General features: G+C 40.9%; 1 protein-coding gene across 1 annotated transcript in view; it reads right to left on the reverse strand.

Annotated features, from left to right (window-relative positions):
• RELN (reelin) overlaps window positions 1-17,526 on the reverse strand; it is a 314,463-nt gene that overhangs the window by 117,303 nt on the left and 179,634 nt on the right. Inside the window, 6 exon segments of the mRNA XM_068402522.1 lie at window positions 1,151-1,260; window positions 2,407-2,535; window positions 6,268-6,476; window positions 8,190-8,302; window positions 11,461-11,612; window positions 16,402-16,547. Coding sequence (XP_068258623.1) covers window positions 1,151-1,260; window positions 2,407-2,535; window positions 6,268-6,476; window positions 8,190-8,302; window positions 11,461-11,612; window positions 16,402-16,547 — 859 coding nt within the window.

A 17,526-nucleotide genomic window follows, 5' to 3' on the forward strand; every position in this document is an offset into this window, starting at 1 on the left:
GTCTATATACCTAAATTTTCCCTTCATTTTACTCCCTTTTGATGCAAATCATCATCTCTAAATACAAGCATGAATACTCTATCCAGAATGTCAAGCTACTTCCCATTAATGTGATTAAGAGAACATTTTTCATTGCTTTTTGTGAAAAACTTTCATTTGTAGCATTACATTATCAAGGCAGCTTCAAGAATTTTCTTTTCAAAACAAGGCAATAATCTCTTTTAAGAATTTTGCCAAATGTAACTATTCACCTTTCCCAGGCTCATATAAAACCTGACTAGGAGTCACTACAAAATTTCACAGGCTATTGTACATCATAAATCTTTAAATTACATACTTCACAAATGTAACAAAACAAATTCTGGATGTAGTTTACTTAGTCCCAAAACATCTAAGGCTAATGAGCAAAGCTAATAAATTTACACCTTCTCATAATTAGCCCTTTCAATCATACCTATTTCTGCATTTCATACCATGCATCTATTTTATCCTGTGTTCCTAAATATTTTTTCTGTGCTTTAAAGTATTTCCATTCAAGACTGGCCCCAGTCATACTCCGCACTAAGGTTTATAATTATATGAATCAGTATAAGCTCCTCCCAGTTCTTCACATCCATTTAAAGAACAGGTAAGTGAAAAATAATTTCCTAAAAGAAGAATAGTTCCCTGAAACAGATGGTGCTTTCCCCCTGGAGATGTTGTAGACAATGTAAAAGCTTTGTTAGTCAGCAGCATTGCTTTATGAAGGTCTTCTATGTCCGGAAGGAAAAATATGTCCCAGATGCTGTAACTGTTGCTTAGGCTGGTGCAGTACATGTCCTTAATAGCACAGTCTAGTACCTATTTATGTAATTAGGACTAAGCAGTCAGAGGAAATGTTAGATTAAGCCCTTGCCACCAATATCTTTTCCTGGAAAGCGCTCAATTAAAAGGAAAAAAAAAAGGGTAATCTACTAGGCTATTGTCTTTTCAAATGACAGAATTCCCCTCTAGCTTCAAGATGCTCCTGTTGCCAAGTGCAGATACGAAGAAAAGGAATTTAATAAACTGAAAATCCTTTGACCCGTGATTCTGGAAAATACATTTACTTGGAGCAGCATATAAAAATTTACTCTTCTAATGTATCAGTATCATGGATAAGAATACTAACTATTATCGATTGCCCACATATTTCCAAGGATTGGTCCTGTTTGTCTCCATCGAATCCTCGTGTCACTTGTTAATGCTGCATTGGGAAGGGGAATAGTTATTCGGTTCCACCTGAAATACATATAACACAAATACTAACATTTTACACTGGTAGTTGTTAAGCAACTGTATGTTTTGCAGATGTGTTTACTTATGCTGGAAGCTTTGTGAGAATTTTAAATTCTAAAATCTGCCCAAATGAAGCAGTGACGTTACTGCAGCTTTTGAAAATATAAATAAAAAAAAACATGGCCCATCATATTTTCATACAATATATGAATGTTAATTATTACATTATAAAACCCAACCATTTTTTCCCCCTGTATGAATGCATGAAGTCAGCAAAGATCTCAACCTGCTTCACTATAGCAACTCCTCCATCACAGTGGATATCCCTAAACTGCATACTGAATTAAACCTTTCATTGCAACTGGGCTCTGTTTGGTGGAAACCCTTGGGGGTGAGCAGAGGGGCACAGAGGATTTGGCCTGCTGTGGTCTGGGCCATCATTCTCCTGTCATCCACAGTGGCTACACTTCCTACACACACTGGGGGCAATGATTCCTATGAAAATGGTACAGAAATGGGGGTCACCAGATCACTGCAATGCTTTAACTACACTCCCTTCCCATGGTCATACCTGCTGCTCTGAAGTGTCTGTGAAAGTTGGGATACAGAGGGATAGAGAGTCATGGGATTTGTGCAATGCAACAAGATGTCACAGTTCATTTTATGGTCAGAACAGTACCAAAGAGACTTAATAAAGAGAAGGGTTGAGATAAGAAAGTGACACTAACAACCATCTCCATCTGCAGAAGTACAGAGGATGTGCTTCATTGTAACCCAGTATTGGGATTCCAAGTGAGTAAAGGCATCTGACGATGGCTTTGACTGATGGTTCCTCTGACTAAGAAGAAAACTTTTGTGGCTTTGACAAGGTATAACTTTTCTTTAAATTACCAGCATGCTGTCTACGGGGTTTTTTTGTAATTTATCTTTAGCATCAAAAAAATAATGTTATACCACAGAAGCAGCCCCATATATTTCAAATTTCATTACTGGGCAGCCAGGGAGACCAGAACACTCCTTCCTTGCTGTCCTCAGCTAGTAAAAAATGACAGATGACACGGGGTTGTGTGCTTTGGTGCTTTCTTCTGTCACCTATAATTCACTTCTCTAATCTTGCATCTCAGTTAGCTTTGCAGAGAACACTCTCACCCGCTGTAATTTTCAGAAGCGTAGACGGTGCTGTGGGGGAGGTGAGGCCCAGCACATATCTCAGGCAAACACTCGGTGTGGAGCAGGGACCAAGAGCGACCATGGTTGGTTGAAAACTCCAAGCTGACGCTGATAACACAGTGAAGGAAAGAAAGGAGAAAGACACCATAAGCCTGGCTTTCATAGATATGAATGTAGAAGTACCAACACTGAGAGCTCCCCAGATCTGCTGTTCCTAATAACTGATGCTGAAACATGAAATAATTTTAAGCAGACTTTGAATACAAAAAATCCTGAAAATACAAACATGAAACAAAGCTGTGTGCATAAAAACCAAAAGGGTAGCCTATAGACTGAGGATTGTCTAAACACCTAATCCTTGTTTGGCCACCATCTAGCTAGTGTTTTTATGCTGCTGCTGCTGCTAAATGAGCTGATGTTACTCTCATATTTCAGCTAGAAATGTTTTCAAAAGTAATGAGGAGGAAACTTGGATTAATCAGAGCTAGACAGCGTCATGTGCGCACAGGACACTTATAGCTGCCAGCTGCTAACCATGACATCTTCAGAAGGTGGTAAAAGACCACAAGTTATTAATGCACTGACTGGCTTTTCCCTTCCATTGCCAACAAATATTAACTTCATTGGACTCCTCAATCATCTGTCTCCTCCACCCATGGTGCCTAAATGGAGATCAGAAAAGCACTATGGAACAGCGAAAATGGCCAGCCCCCACCGAGGACTGCAGAGGGTGGAGGGGACCTGGGGAAGGGCACCAGGGCTGGACTGCGCTGCCCAGCCATAGCGGTCTTTGGAGACTTCCTCCCTGTTCACAGAGTATTGAGTGCTCAGTGGTGAATTTTTGTGAATTTTGTGACATAACTGTATGTGAAAACTCCAAATTTGCTTGGAAAAATGTTGATGTTCTCTGGTTTTGTAGACTAGCAGTAAACCAAATCATCCATGTGCAGCTAGTGACATTAGAGAACTGGAAACTCTATGGGACCATCCACTGAGTCTACGACAATGAGTTACTAAACCCATTCTCCCAAAAGTTAATTGACAAGTTCAGTTTTCAAAAACTTATTACTAGAATTTTTTTCTTCCCTGTTTCACTGCATATTTGAAAAGACACTGTTTACAATCTGAGGGTAAGGAAATCCTTAGATCTTTTACATTCTGAGGACTTTGAAAAAGTAATACAGAAGTGTCTGATTTATTAAGGATATAGTATTTTACTGAAATACTCTTGCAATTTCCTCCATGTAATTAGCTTGTAATATTCTGTTTTACGTAATGTCAATGGAACATTATAAAAGTCATAATTAATCACTTCAACAATAAATTATTGGATTATTACTTTTCCTTTTCATTATAACTTGCTGACAATATTACTTTATTTAAATGTACCATCCCTGTGATATTGTAAATGTGTATTAAAATGGTTTATGGAGGTTTTGACTAATTTATTTCAGATTTAACTGTACCGATACCTTGGAGGGTCATATTTACTGCATATATTCAGTGTGAGTCTCTCATTTGCAGTAATGAAAATTTGATGAATAATGCTGTAGACCAGGAGATGGGAAATGCTGCTGTATTTGGGAAATACAAATAGGGATAATGGGGACCTAGTGCTTCTTTTGCTATGAAGAAGCTTGCTTCTGCTTCAGAAATAGTTTACGTGAAGGAAGAATATTAATCTTTCAAAATATATACTAATCCCCATCAGATAACAGACTGAAACAGAGACTTTATGTAACGCATGTTTACAGGGCAGGAGTGTTTACAGGCAAAGTTTTCACTTTCCACATAGAAAAATGTTGCTGCCTTCCGTTCCTATCAAAGTGTAATGCCTTTCTTTTTGCTGAACTCTGCTGCCCTGCATGGCTGCTAGGACTGTCAGTGCTAATGCAGGTCTTTCCAGTTGGAAGTAGATGCCATGGGACATGGATGTGAAAGCATTTACAGTCTTCTACTTTAAACTCCTGAATCTGGAAAAATATAAAGTAACTTAATCCTCATAAACAGTCTCACATGTACATAAGGAAAGAGTGACAGTGGACAGTTTGGTTTTGGGTCCCCTGTTCGAAGAGGGATGTTAAGAAACTGGAGAGGTGGAGCAGAGGAAGACCAAGATGTCCGTGGCCTTGAGCACAGAGCTAGGAGGGGCTGGGAGCCGGCTTGCTCAGCCTGGTGAGGAGGTGTGAGCTATGGCAGCCTGTGATGGTGCAGAGGGCACTAACAAGGCAGGCAGAGCCAAACTCTCCTCTGTACTGCCAGGCACAGTAGAAAGGGCAATGGCCGTAAAGACATGGCTTCAGAGTTTTGGACTGGACATTAAGAAACACTTTCTCACTTGAGCAGGTCACCCAGAGAGGCAGCACAATGTCCATCCATGGAAGTTCTCAAATCATGGATAGGCAAAGCCGTGGCTGACCTGATGTATTCTGTTAACAATCTCACCTGAAGCAGCAGGTTTCACTTGATGATCTGTGAACTACAGAATCACAGAATCACAGAATCAACCAGGTTGGAAGAGACCTCTGGGATCATCGAGTCCAGCTGTTGCCCTGACACCACCCTGTCAACTAGACCATGGCACTAAGTGCCATGTCCAGTCTTTTCTTAAACATCCAGAGATGGTGACTCCACCACCTCCCTGAGCAGCCCATTCCAATGTCTAATAACCCTTTCTGAAAAGAAATTCTTCCTAATGTCCAACCTGAACCTCCCCTAGCGAAGCTTGAGGCTGTGTCCTCTTGTCCTATCGCTAGTTGCCCAGGAGAAGAGGCCAACTCCCACTTCACTACAACCTCCCTTCAGGTAGTTGTAGACTGCAATAAGGTCACCTCTGAGCCTCCTCTTCTCCAGGCTAAACAACCCCAGCTCCCTCAGCCATTCCTCATAGGTCAGACCCTCCAGACCCTTCACCAGCTTGGTCGCCCTCCTCTGCACTCGCTCCAACACCTCAACATCTTTCTTGAAGTGCGGGGCCCAGAACTGGACACAGTATTCAAGGTGCGGCCTCACCAGTGCCGAGTACAGAGGGATGATCACTTCCCTAGACCGGCTGGCTACACTATTCCTAATAGAGGCCAGGATGCCGTTGGCCCTCTTGGCCACCTGGGCACAATGCTGGCTCATGTTTAGCCGGCTGTCGATCAGCATCCCCAGGTCTCTTTCCGCCGGGCCGCTTTCTAACCACTCTTCCCCCAGCCTGTAGCGCTGCATGGGGTTGTTGTGGATGAAGTGTAAGACCCGGCAGATCCTTTCCAACAAACATTTCTAATGTTCTACAATGTATGGAGCAGCAAATGACTCCCTTCTTTCCTTTCCCCTCCCCCTTAACTCCATGCAAAAAGTAATATGTTGAACGTCCCCATGAAGTGAAGCCAGGAAAAGAGTTCAGTGGTCAGTGTACAGGCAGGGCCATTTATCACCTGACTTACGAGAATTAGATATGCTTGTGGCATCAGCAACGTCTGGGAGATCAGCAGGGCAGGTTTCTGCCACTGCCTTTAATACTTTCCCCCTTAGACAGTATTAAGAGCTAAATCTCCTATCCATTAGAAACTGGAGCAAAAGTCACTGAAATCATGAGCATATTTCAGAATAATGGATTAAGAAAAGCAAGTTTTGACCTGGAAAGGTATTTAATAGACTCCTTATTGCATGTGAGAGAGATAAATCTGGGCCCGTGGAGATCAAGAGAAACATTAGTTTTTGAGCAGCTTATATTTGTCATTATTAATTGACTTCATTCTTTCTGAGAAAAAAAATCCAAATACTCATATAGATGCTATAAACTAAAATGTGCTAGGAAGCTGATAATCAAAAGAGAAATCTTGCCTGTTGTACCTGTTACCAGCTTGATAAGTTCCACAGCCCAAATTGATGGAAAACTGGATCATGTGAGTCACCGTGAAAGGGAGCACTGGAAGGACGTGGAAGTAATCCACAGCCCAGACATTCCTGTTGTGGCCTTGGTGACTCTTCTGCTTCAGGCAAAACTTGGTGGCTGGAGTCTGCAGGTCCGGACTAATGACAACAGAAACCAAAGATGGAACCTTTAAAAGAAATTAAATCAGGCTTAAATAAAACAAATAATATTAAAAAAAAGCTCACAAGGTACTATTTAAAATAGAAAAGCAACTTCAAATGTGCTGAACCAAACACGTGCTTTTCTCTCTCCTTGCTTCATTTCTGTTAACTTTTTTTAGCCACCTTTTGCCACAGAAGATCCCAAATAAAAACATTTTGTATTACGTGCATAGCTGTTAACACTCTGGATACCAGTGCTGCTTATCACCTTAGTGGGATCAGTTTGTTCAGTTGTAAAGACACTCTAGAAAAGACTGTACCTTCTGTGTTCTGAAAAATACTGGTTTATTTTGTCAGTGCTTCATGGGTAATGGAAGATGCTACTTGTCCTGCAGCCTTTCAGCTCACAGAAGCAAACACAGGGTCATGGCATGTCTTCAATGTCATGGCATTACGTGAGAATGGAGTAACAGCATGAGTTCACAGGCGTGTGTAGAGAGGATGTTATGTCGTGGAAATAAATGAAAGCACTGCTTTAAAAAACTTAGCCTTTGTCCTAACACAGCGTAATTAGACCTTTATTATGTCAAAAGAGGATGTCAGCTTTAAAACTGCTTATTTAAAAAAAAACTCCACAATGAATTAAGCGTAATTTTAGATCCTATCTCTCTCTCCGAGTTCCCCAATTAATTTTTTATTATTTTACAATTACAATTTCCTTAGTTTTAAAAAAGTTCTACCCCGTGTTTCACACAGAAGCAGGCGAGGAGGGAAGACACGCACAATGAAACAATGCAAGTGACTCAACCAAACTCATGCCAAACCCTACTGTAAACATTTGCTCTCTGAATGCTAGAGTTACCGTGAAAATGCACAGGGACCTGTGCTTGAAAGCAGTGGCATCTTTACCACCAAATTTCCTACATACTGTATAAGCATACTGCATTTCAATCTCTAGCACATCCACGTATATATGTATTACGTATCAATTTTTGTTATCTTTTTTACAGCAACACACTAAGGGCACCTCAGGGCTGGGTTATTCAGGGTAGATGTGGTCTAAGGAAGGATCCTGACAGCATGCTCAAGGTCCTTATTGTCCTGCCTGAGGGTGGTGGACATGGTTGGAAGGAGGCTGCACTATCGGCAGAGGAAAAGCTGCCTGTGCACACTGCCAGCAACCACATACATCCTATGGCTGAGTTCATGCCCACGTCACTGCAGACCCTCTAAGAGGGCACACAACTGTATTTAAAATGGAAATAAAAAGTGTAAAATGCGAAATTTCCTGCAACAGGTGCATGAAAGACATCCAGGCATTTCCCAGTCACTCTCCTCCCAGCCACTGATCTCACCGTGACTGACCCTCTTGGGACGTAGCTCCTGAGTATCAAACCGTGGCTAGCAGGAGCTTGGCTGAAGACAGGAGTAACTATTTGCAAGGAGGTGTTATCACCAGAGTTTTCAGCTCATGGCTGAAAATTTTGCCCATTGCCCATTTGCCTGTTACCCTAGCACCAGCCAACGCTGCAGTCCTGCTCTGGGGTGGAGTAATCAGCAATAACTGCAGGGCCGTGTCGCAAAGGCACCCGTCACTGTGAGATCTGAACATGATTTATGGGCTTGGGAAGGTCATGTTTGACTGCCCCTATGGAATGCAACATACAACATTGTTGTGATGGCTTAAAAATAGATTGATCTATTCACCCCATCCACCTACTTTGTTTAAGACAATTTACCTTGTAAGCAGCATAGGTCAGGGTATCAAGAGGTATGTGCTCCCTCCTGCCTTCAATCTTGGCATAAAGTATGACGTCATTTTCATGGGATTCTCCAGAGTCACAGGTTCCCCCTGTACAACACATGTTTGAGGGAGGAAAATAATTAATTGAAGCCCTTGTTATTGGAAAGTGGAATCATATTACGCAGCCACAATTACAAAAATAATTATAACCAGATGCTATTTAACCTAGGATACGAAACAAAAGAACACCAGCCCTAAGGACACAATGTATAAGAACTATTTGATCACATACACCATACCAGAGATCAAGGGGGTTGACAATTATTAAAACCTCAAGTTACTCTCTTAATCAGCTTATCAAAACAATTTTGGTAGAAAATGCTGCGCTCAAAGCAATACTTCTATCTGTATGCTTTAAAACCTATTTACATAGAAATGCTCTGCTTTTTGAGTTCTCCTCAGTAAACTGTTATTTAGTACTCGCACTCTGTGCAGCCACACACAACGTATGTGAGGACCTCTTAAATACTTCTCAGCTGATAGTCTGGCAGCTGAGAATTTGCTCTCAGTAGGAAATGAGGAAGACTGCTGTGTACCTTTTTTGTTGTGCTGCTGCTTCTACTATCTACACTGTATCCTAAAAAGGATGGATGGAGCCTATTGTATCACACAGAACATGTGTGACATGGTTGCCTCACTGGAATGGGGCAGCATTTGAAATATCTTTGTATTGGTAGAACCCAAAACACTTATTAACCTTCTGAAAGAGCAGATGTACTGGCAAATTTGAGCATTAAGCTCTGCATTATAGTCACGAGATGGATATCATCACACTAGTTTGGCATTCTGGAATAAAGTTTTTAAAACAAAGTATCTGTAATTGAAACAGGAAACAATTTCCCTGTACACTATGGGTATTGCAGGTATGTAAAAGAAAAAAAAACCAGGAAAAAACAGGATGAGGAAGCTTCTTTGAAAAGTCTGTAAAGTAGAAAGGTTCCATATATGAAACACTTTCTCTGCTGTTTTCACTACAGATGGCCAGTTCTTGGAATGGAATACGAAAAGCAGTCCAGAGAGCTAGATAAGATGTGCATCTTTGATGTGTATTATCCTGTAGTAAGGAACATCCATGTGCCCTCTCAAAACCCCTGCTTGCCTGAATCACAGAATCATGGAATCCCAGGCTGGTTGGGGTTGGAAGGGACCTCTGGAGATCATCTAGTCAAACCCCCTGCCAAAGCAGGTTCCCCTAGAGCACATTGCACAGGGTTGTGTCCAGGCAGGTTTTGAATATCTCCAGAGAAGGAGACTACATAATGTTTAAACTATTATTTATTTAATTTACAAGTACGTACAGAATACATTTTTTCAAGTGATATCCCACTATACTCTGTGCCTGCATATGCTGACAACTTCCACCCTAAGTTCAGAAGGTTGAGCAAATTTCTTTCCTGTTTCTCTTGCAGGTGTTGTAATGCTTGGAAGAACTGGGAAAAAGCATCCTCTTTTTCCTGTGCTTTGTTGGTAATTCGTGTAACACAGAGGAGATGTGCGACAATTTAGGACAACAACATGAGGCCTTCCACTCATTAAATAAAGGCTGTTTTTTCTTGTTGATTCGGAAGGTTGCTTGTGGAGGTCACAAGTTTAGTCTCTGCTTCCTCCTTTATTATTCCATTATTCTCTACTTTTAAGCAAAACCCCTCACCTCCTCTAAACATGGTGTTGAGAGAATAACCTCAAGCAATTTCCTTTACGTGCAAAATAAAAGGTCTGGAAAAACACTGTGAGGTACTGAATGATAACCACCATGTTCATAGGGATTTTGATCTGTTGCAACACCGAACCAATGCAGTTGCACTGACAACAGTGGGGAGGGGAAGTGGCAGCACAGGTTATTTCTTGGCTGCCTGCTTAGCTCTGGTAAATCACTGAGGTTGCACTTTCTCCCAGCAGGGAAATTCCACAGAGGATGTTAACACCACATCAATGCTTTTCACTAGGGATGCCACTTATGGGCCATACCTCCTCCAAGGCTGTAGCACACTATAGCGCACTCTGTGTGAATCTCACCCTGGGCCAATACATTAGCAGAGGAAAATGTTTATGAATATAATAAGAGCTTTTGAGCAGAAACTCTTATGTGGGTTCAGCCAGGTAAGGCTGTCCCATCTCTGTGCTACCCCTATCTCATTCTCAAGTGCAACTCTGTTCGCCCTGATGGATTAACACCAGGGTCCACATGGATATGACTGCGGAAGGATAAGACAGGTACCTGTAAAATCCTCTGTTTTGTGGTGAGGATGACAAAGATATGACCATCTCTTCTAACATAAGAAGTAAGGGGCATCGAATGAAATCAGAATGTACAAGACAAGATACTTCTTCACGTGAAGAATTGTTTAACTATGGAGTGGCTACAGGGTGTTGTGGGCACAACAGGCCGGTTCAGTTGATAAAAACTGGTTCTAAGGATCATTTTAGACACTGTAGAGGGACCCGCCTGACCTACCTGCTACTCCAGCAGGCTGTGCCTCTCTCACAAATCCTGGGTTATATCTGATAGTCTTGTGCTGATATCTCAGATATGCTTGGACACCTCAAGTGGCAACAACAACCTGTGCTTGTGTAATGAATCTTGCCTGAGGACTGAACAAGAGTCCACACCTCTGTGTGCACCAGGTGCTTAACCTTCTTTTATATTGAGAGAGATCCATCCCATGCAGCCAGTGGAGTCCAGGGAGCTGCTCCGCTGGTCTAGCACAGATGAGCGGAATGGGTTTTTCCAGCAACTGTACTGACTACATCTCCTTTAACTATAAATGAAGTTAAGACACTGACCTTACACGGACACACCTTCACGCAACTTCTATACAAAACTGTTTTAACATGGAGCTAAATGTTCGTATTGGCCAAAAAAACATCACCGGATAAATTCATGGAAGAAAAGCCCACCAAGGGCTACTAAAACCAGAATGTCCTGTCTGGGTCAGAAAGGTTTTCATCTGCAAGTCAGTGTCATCTGGAAGAATATTTTTTTAAGGGCTGTTTATGTGCCTACCATATTTTTACACCTGTGTGGGCATCCAGAAGGGTGGACTCTCGGTCTGACTCAGAGTGGTCAGTCTTACACCCTCATGGGCATCACAGCCACGAATCAGAGCTATCCTCTTCTAAGGAGTATTTAAAATAGTTCTGTGCACACCCCACAATTTAAATCTCACATGCTTCACATGTTGTATTACATTAGAGTACATACTCACCCATACTGAAATAAAATCTTAAGTTCCCATAACCTGTAGTGTCCATGTATGGAGTGCATATTTTTCTTTCTCCGTCTCTGAGAAATACCATAGCTGAGCCAGATTCCAGTGTCCCACATTCAATACCAATGATGGCTCCAAATATGTCCCACCTGAAGAGGTCAACAGTGGGCAGAGAATGTGCAGAGGCACGTTACCAATAAACTCATACAAAACATGTTCTAGGAGTTCATTTGTACATACAAAAGTAGTTCCTGCTACTCTTACAGAAACAAAATGCAGTGTTTCAGATATGATTCCTATGACATTACTTACATATTCAATACTAGCTTTTAAACTCAGTTGCATCAAATAAAACAAAGTTAATGTAAATATTTTAAATAAATTGGCAGAAAAGCACGAATTAGCAAAAAAAAATGAGGCTTTTAATGAATGCTATTACCAAATATTTAGTGCTGTATTGTTCTATCAATCATGTTCATTATTTTTCTGGCATAAAAATATTTAAAATATAATTACATTCTGTTTCATTTTGTATAATATAAGGTTTATATATCAATGAAACTTGAAAAGGCACATGTTCACCACATCTGCTATACAGTCATTAAATATGTAGGTAATAGCTGAAAATGCTCTCTTTTCATCTTTTTGAGCATTTAGGGTAGCCGTTTTTAAGTGACATATGAACAGATATGAAAAAAGACTGCTGTGTTTCTAATATGTGATGATACAATCTTTCTCAGTTTTTATGTACATTTTCTCTTATTTTTATGCACTGATAATTAAAAGAGCTGTTGCAGGATTTTTCAATTAAATGTTTTTTGTTGAAAATATGTTTTCATCATGAAAGTGTTGGTTTCTTCAAAACTCAATTAAAATATTTTGAAAGATAAGAAACTTGAAAACTTGTACGTTATTTTGGTCGGATACATTATTATTCATCTTGAAGTCTTCATTAATTCATAATAAAGTATTTTAAAATTATGAGGCTGATAAAACAATGAAATTATTTAGAATCACGAAATCCTGATAATCCAATTGTTTAACTAGCCAGTGTGATTCAGGATGAATGAGAAAACATGGAAGTTCTGAAACCTTTGTGGGAAGGCAGAGCCTTTTCCTGTCCTCTCCCAGCAGAAACAATCTCTAGCAGCCATGTGCCATATGACAATTTAAAAACCAGTCATTTCAAGAACGTAACAGTCTATTTATCAATTTAACCATTCCAACTATTTCAAAACATATTTCTAGGATCTTCTTAAAAGCTGCCAGTTTCCCTGTTGACCTAAGCTGTGACAGAACAGCAACGTGCCTGTTTGGAAATCCTGCTTTAAAACTGTCAGTCATTTACACAGGAGTTAGTGAGCTTAATATCACTGAAAAGCTTTAAGATATAAATAAAAATATTTTAATTGAAGCACAGTTTAACCTAACCCTAATTCTGTCATGCAGACTTTTTAAAGGTAATGTGCAACATAATCAAAATAGAATTTTGGAAAAGGGTCTCTTAGGCTGAAGGCAAGTACAGAATTAAACAGTTGTGCCTACTTTAACTTACACAACAAAATCTCACAATGCTCCATCGATCTTTTGTATGCTCTATTTAGCTCAATTAAAACACTCTCTGTACTGACCCACAAAACAACTCAGGGTCATGAACGATGCAGATCATGGATGTTTCCAGCAATCCTCTCCTTTTAGGCAGCATTAGAAACGAAAACCAGAAAGTTCTACAACGTTAAAAAAACCCAGAACTTTAATAGAAATACATCAACACCCTGTCTGTGAGGACAAATGGGGAAGGAACTTCGGTGATGGCATGACAGAGATGTGGACATTCTTGATTTAACATTATATTTGAATTAATTTATCCCTCACATGACTCTTGAAATTCTTCTTTACAAAACAGGTGGTAGAATGATTTATGGATCAAAACTAGATCAACCGGACACAGAGGTCCAAAGCAGCAATGTATCTGCTAAAGGCAGAGGCAGCCTGATGTGGGGATCTGTCCACTTTCAGGATCAGGCCCTAACGTATGCAATTAAGGAGAAGCAGAATGACAGTGGGAGGATGTGTGGTACTAACAACAGCAACCCCTGTCCATGCAGCCTGCTGCTTTAGGTAGGACATGTAAAAAATACCAATCAACTGCTTATTAAAAAAAATGATAAGCTCCTCTGCCCTCACTGTTGAGCTCTTTCAGCTGTCTCACCTCCAAGAGCATGTGATGCAGGGGCAGGTGGTGGTGACCCCTACACGTGAGCTTCCTTTTGCTCTCCTCTGAAAGGGATGCTTTGGCTATTCCTTTGAGAGCTGATGGGCTCCAGCTGATGTTACAAAGGGGAGCCTGAGAACTTCCTGCAAGCTCTGTGTCAGGTATAAAGTGTTTCTGTGACTATTTGAATACAGTAAAACAATATTTCAAATATAGTTTAAATACCATTCAAAAACATTTCTCTAAGGAGGAATTAAAGAAGCTCATCTATTTGCAGTTGTGTACAATTCCCAAAGGAAAGCCCCACAGAAATGTTGCAAAGAGGTACAGTGGTGGCGACAATTTTATACAATGGGGATGTAGTCCATAACATCACCCGACTTCAGTGTGTATTCATGGCTGCACGCAATTTAAACCTCCATTCTTATAGCAACAGTTCAGAGAAGGAAGTTTCTAATTGTCCTGGTTTTGACTGGGATAGAGCTAATTTTCTTCTTAGTAGCTAGAACAGTGTTGTGTTTTGGTTTTAGTATGGGATTTGTTATGAGAAGAATGTTGATAATATACTGATGTTTTTAGTTGTTGCTAAGAAAGCAACGACTTTCCAACTTCCCTTGCTTTGCTAGTGTGCAGGTGCACAAGAAGCTGGGAGGGAGCACAGCCAGAGCAATGGATCCAAACTGGCTAATGGAACATTCCGTATCATGCAACATCTTGCTCAGTGTATAGATGAGGGCTGGTCAGGAAGACGGGCTCTCTCTTCCAGAATCGTGGTTTTGGGGTTTCTCTCCTCTGGGATCACTAGCCAGGGACGGGCTGGGCATTGGTCAGCAGGTGGTGAGCAGTTGCACTGTGCATCACTTGTTTGTATATTCTGATGTTATTATTATCATTATTATTATTATATTTTATTTCAATTACTAAATTGTTTTTATCTCAACCCAAAATTCTCTTTACCTTCACCTTTCTGATTCTCTCCCCCATTCCCTGGAAGGTGAGGGAAGAGTGAGCAAGTGGCTGCATGGTATTTACCTGCCTGCCAGGTCAAACCATGGCACTAATACAGAATAAAATTTGAAAAGAAAAAAAATTAAGAAAAAAAGGAAAAAGTTGTGAAGCCTTGGGTTGGCCACTTAGTGCCTTGGAAAAAAAAATTACCCCCTGCTAGGGCAGGCTGCCACACCATCAAGATTTTACATGCAGGGGGGCAGATGCGGACCTGGTTCCTGGGACTGCACTAGGATGAGAGTGCAAAATGCATCTGCCGGCTGTGCCCTGCCTCGCTCCTGAATGGGAGCGGTGGCACCTGCGGGTTGGTGCTAGACACTGTATGACAGTGAAGATGTAATGTTCCTAATTTGTAAGAAATTGTGCATTTGCTAAGCAGGGTATGGTATAAGCATTTTATTTCCATATTTCTACTCAGTGCAGCATTTACTACTGTAATTAATTTTTAAAAGTTACTCGTTATCTAAGAAGGAGGTGTCCTGATTAGAACAGCTGATGATGAGGGGTCTGGCCTGACTTAGCTCAACTAAACACCTGGTCCAGCAGAGACAGGATCTACAGACAGGGTAGATGTCCCCAGGTAACACTCCCATCCTGTTTTTTCAAGATGGAAAAGAGACTGAGAGAATATCTCAAATGTATCCCACACAGTCACCTAACACACACTTACTCATTTTCTTTCCTTTGTCTAAAACAGCACCTGCTGTGCCGTGGGTTGATTATTCGAGCTGGGACAGACTTCACAGTGAATATTTTTTCTGTAAGCCCCAAACAAACCCTGTGCCCACAGGATACATTAGCATGTATTTCTTAAAAGGTGCTCTTTACCTTCAGCGCAGCACAGGCAGCATTTGAATCAGCTGCTAATGATCTGAAGTACTTTGTAGGTTAAAATCAACATTCAGTAGAGACCCATAAATTAACAGTGTATGTTTCTCATTGCCCTGGGTTTACAGCAACTAATGAAATTATTTTTTTTTTTAAATAAAAAAGAATCAAGACCACATTGCTGTTTTTTTCCTTTTTGTCAGAATTTATACACTGAGATATATAAAATGATAATTCTTTACCAGGACACGTTTTCTTTTTTAAAAGGTCACTCATGTTTTGGTAAGAGTGGAAATTTTGCTGTCCTAGATGGTTTCTTTACTTTCCGTGCCCTTGAAGCAGTCTCTGATGGATCTGGCTTTACGGTACTCTTTGAATCCCAATGTATATCTTTAAAGTAAAAATAGTAAATTATCAGCCAGATCCTCAGCTCTTGCACAGCAGGCACGACCATGCTCTCGGTGCTGGAAGGTGGGAGCAGGCTGCTGCTTCCTTCAGCTGTCCTGCCTCCACCACCTCCTCCTTCTCCAGCACCTGCAGGCTTCAGCACAAGCAGGAGCTCTCTCATGGCAAAGCGTGGCTCACAGCAGGGTTCCACAGGGGGATGAATTTCTCAAGGAATTTGATTTCATATGGATATGAGTTTGTTAGCAGCACTCAGGTGTGACAGAATGAAAAAATGGATCAAAATCGTGTTTCTTCAGAATGGCTATACAATTCACAAGCATAATTTTTCATTAAAAACTTTGGTGACAGGGTAGTCTGGAGACACACTGTTCCTCCTGGGCTTTCCAGACATGTTCATTCCTGAATTCCACAATCACCTGTTATTTACATATTGCTATTTATTTTAGTCTTACGGCCCTGCACAGGTGAGGGGCACTCACCCTTTAGGCTGGCTCTCAAACTCTTCTGCCCACTGCTCCTGGACATCCTCTGTGGAAAGGTCCACGTCCCGGGTTGTGGCGAAATTGAACTCGCTGCCTTCTGTCCCGTGGAAGTAAATGGAGTTTCCATCTGACTGGCAGCTATGCTGTGGACAAAAGGAGCACATGGGAGGTGATGTTACATCAGCTTTTTAAGGTATCCTGCTCATGTGCTGTCAGAGCTCAGAGTGAGCTGTACCTTATGTAATGTCTCACTGATGCCTGAAATGAAATAAAAATAAAAGATGGTCTGTCATCTTTTATCTTTCTTGGCCCACCCCCAACCATGATTGTGTCCCAATCTCTTACCTACTTCCCTACAAATGCATTACAGACCATTGTAAAACTGGGTTTACATAGAAAAGACATGTACCATACCTTTAGGTGTTTATTTCTATTTTTAAGTATTGCCATTATGTCTGGCACATACACGACTGTGCGTACAAATAACTTTAGTAGTATATCAAATATTGCTATGGGTATTTTGTAAGCATAAGTGTTTCTTGCTGTGAAACATGTTAGATCTCCATGCCTGAATTTTTGCCAGAAGAGATGTTTGTGTGTAAAATTGCTATGCATTGCCATACAGTTAACTTTGGGCCTGAAGTGTACAAGTGAAAAGGCTGTATTTGCCATATTTAATTCGAATAGCATAACAAATAACTCTATAGGCAACTAGTTCTTGTGATACTCAGGGGTCCTGAGGCTGCCCCAAAACCCAACACATCTGCTTTTCTTATTGCATTTCTGTATATACCACCCCAGCAGCATCAAATGAAGCCACGCGTCTGCCCCAACGTGCCCTGACTACGACGACTCTCCAGGAGCATCGACCTGGAAGAAGCTGTCTGTGAGGAGCACGTAGGGATTACAGTAGGGATTTTCTTCTTTCTCCCATCCTACTTTCATGTGCCTGATAAAATGGTAAAAGTCTGCAAAATCTGTGTGGCTGAAGCAGATACTGGAAGCTTCTAAAGAAGGTCTACCTGTCCTTAATGCAAACTGAGAACTTGGCATTTTATTGAATTGTTTCCATTAAAACAAATACTGATAAAAGTAATAATTAGCCCAAACACTTTTTTTGGC

Source organism: Nyctibius grandis, chromosome 5, assembly GCF_013368605.1.
Source record: "Nyctibius grandis isolate bNycGra1 chromosome 5, bNycGra1.pri, whole genome shotgun sequence".
NCBI classification, from domain to species: domain Eukaryota; kingdom Metazoa; phylum Chordata; class Aves; order Nyctibiiformes; family Nyctibiidae; genus Nyctibius; species Nyctibius grandis.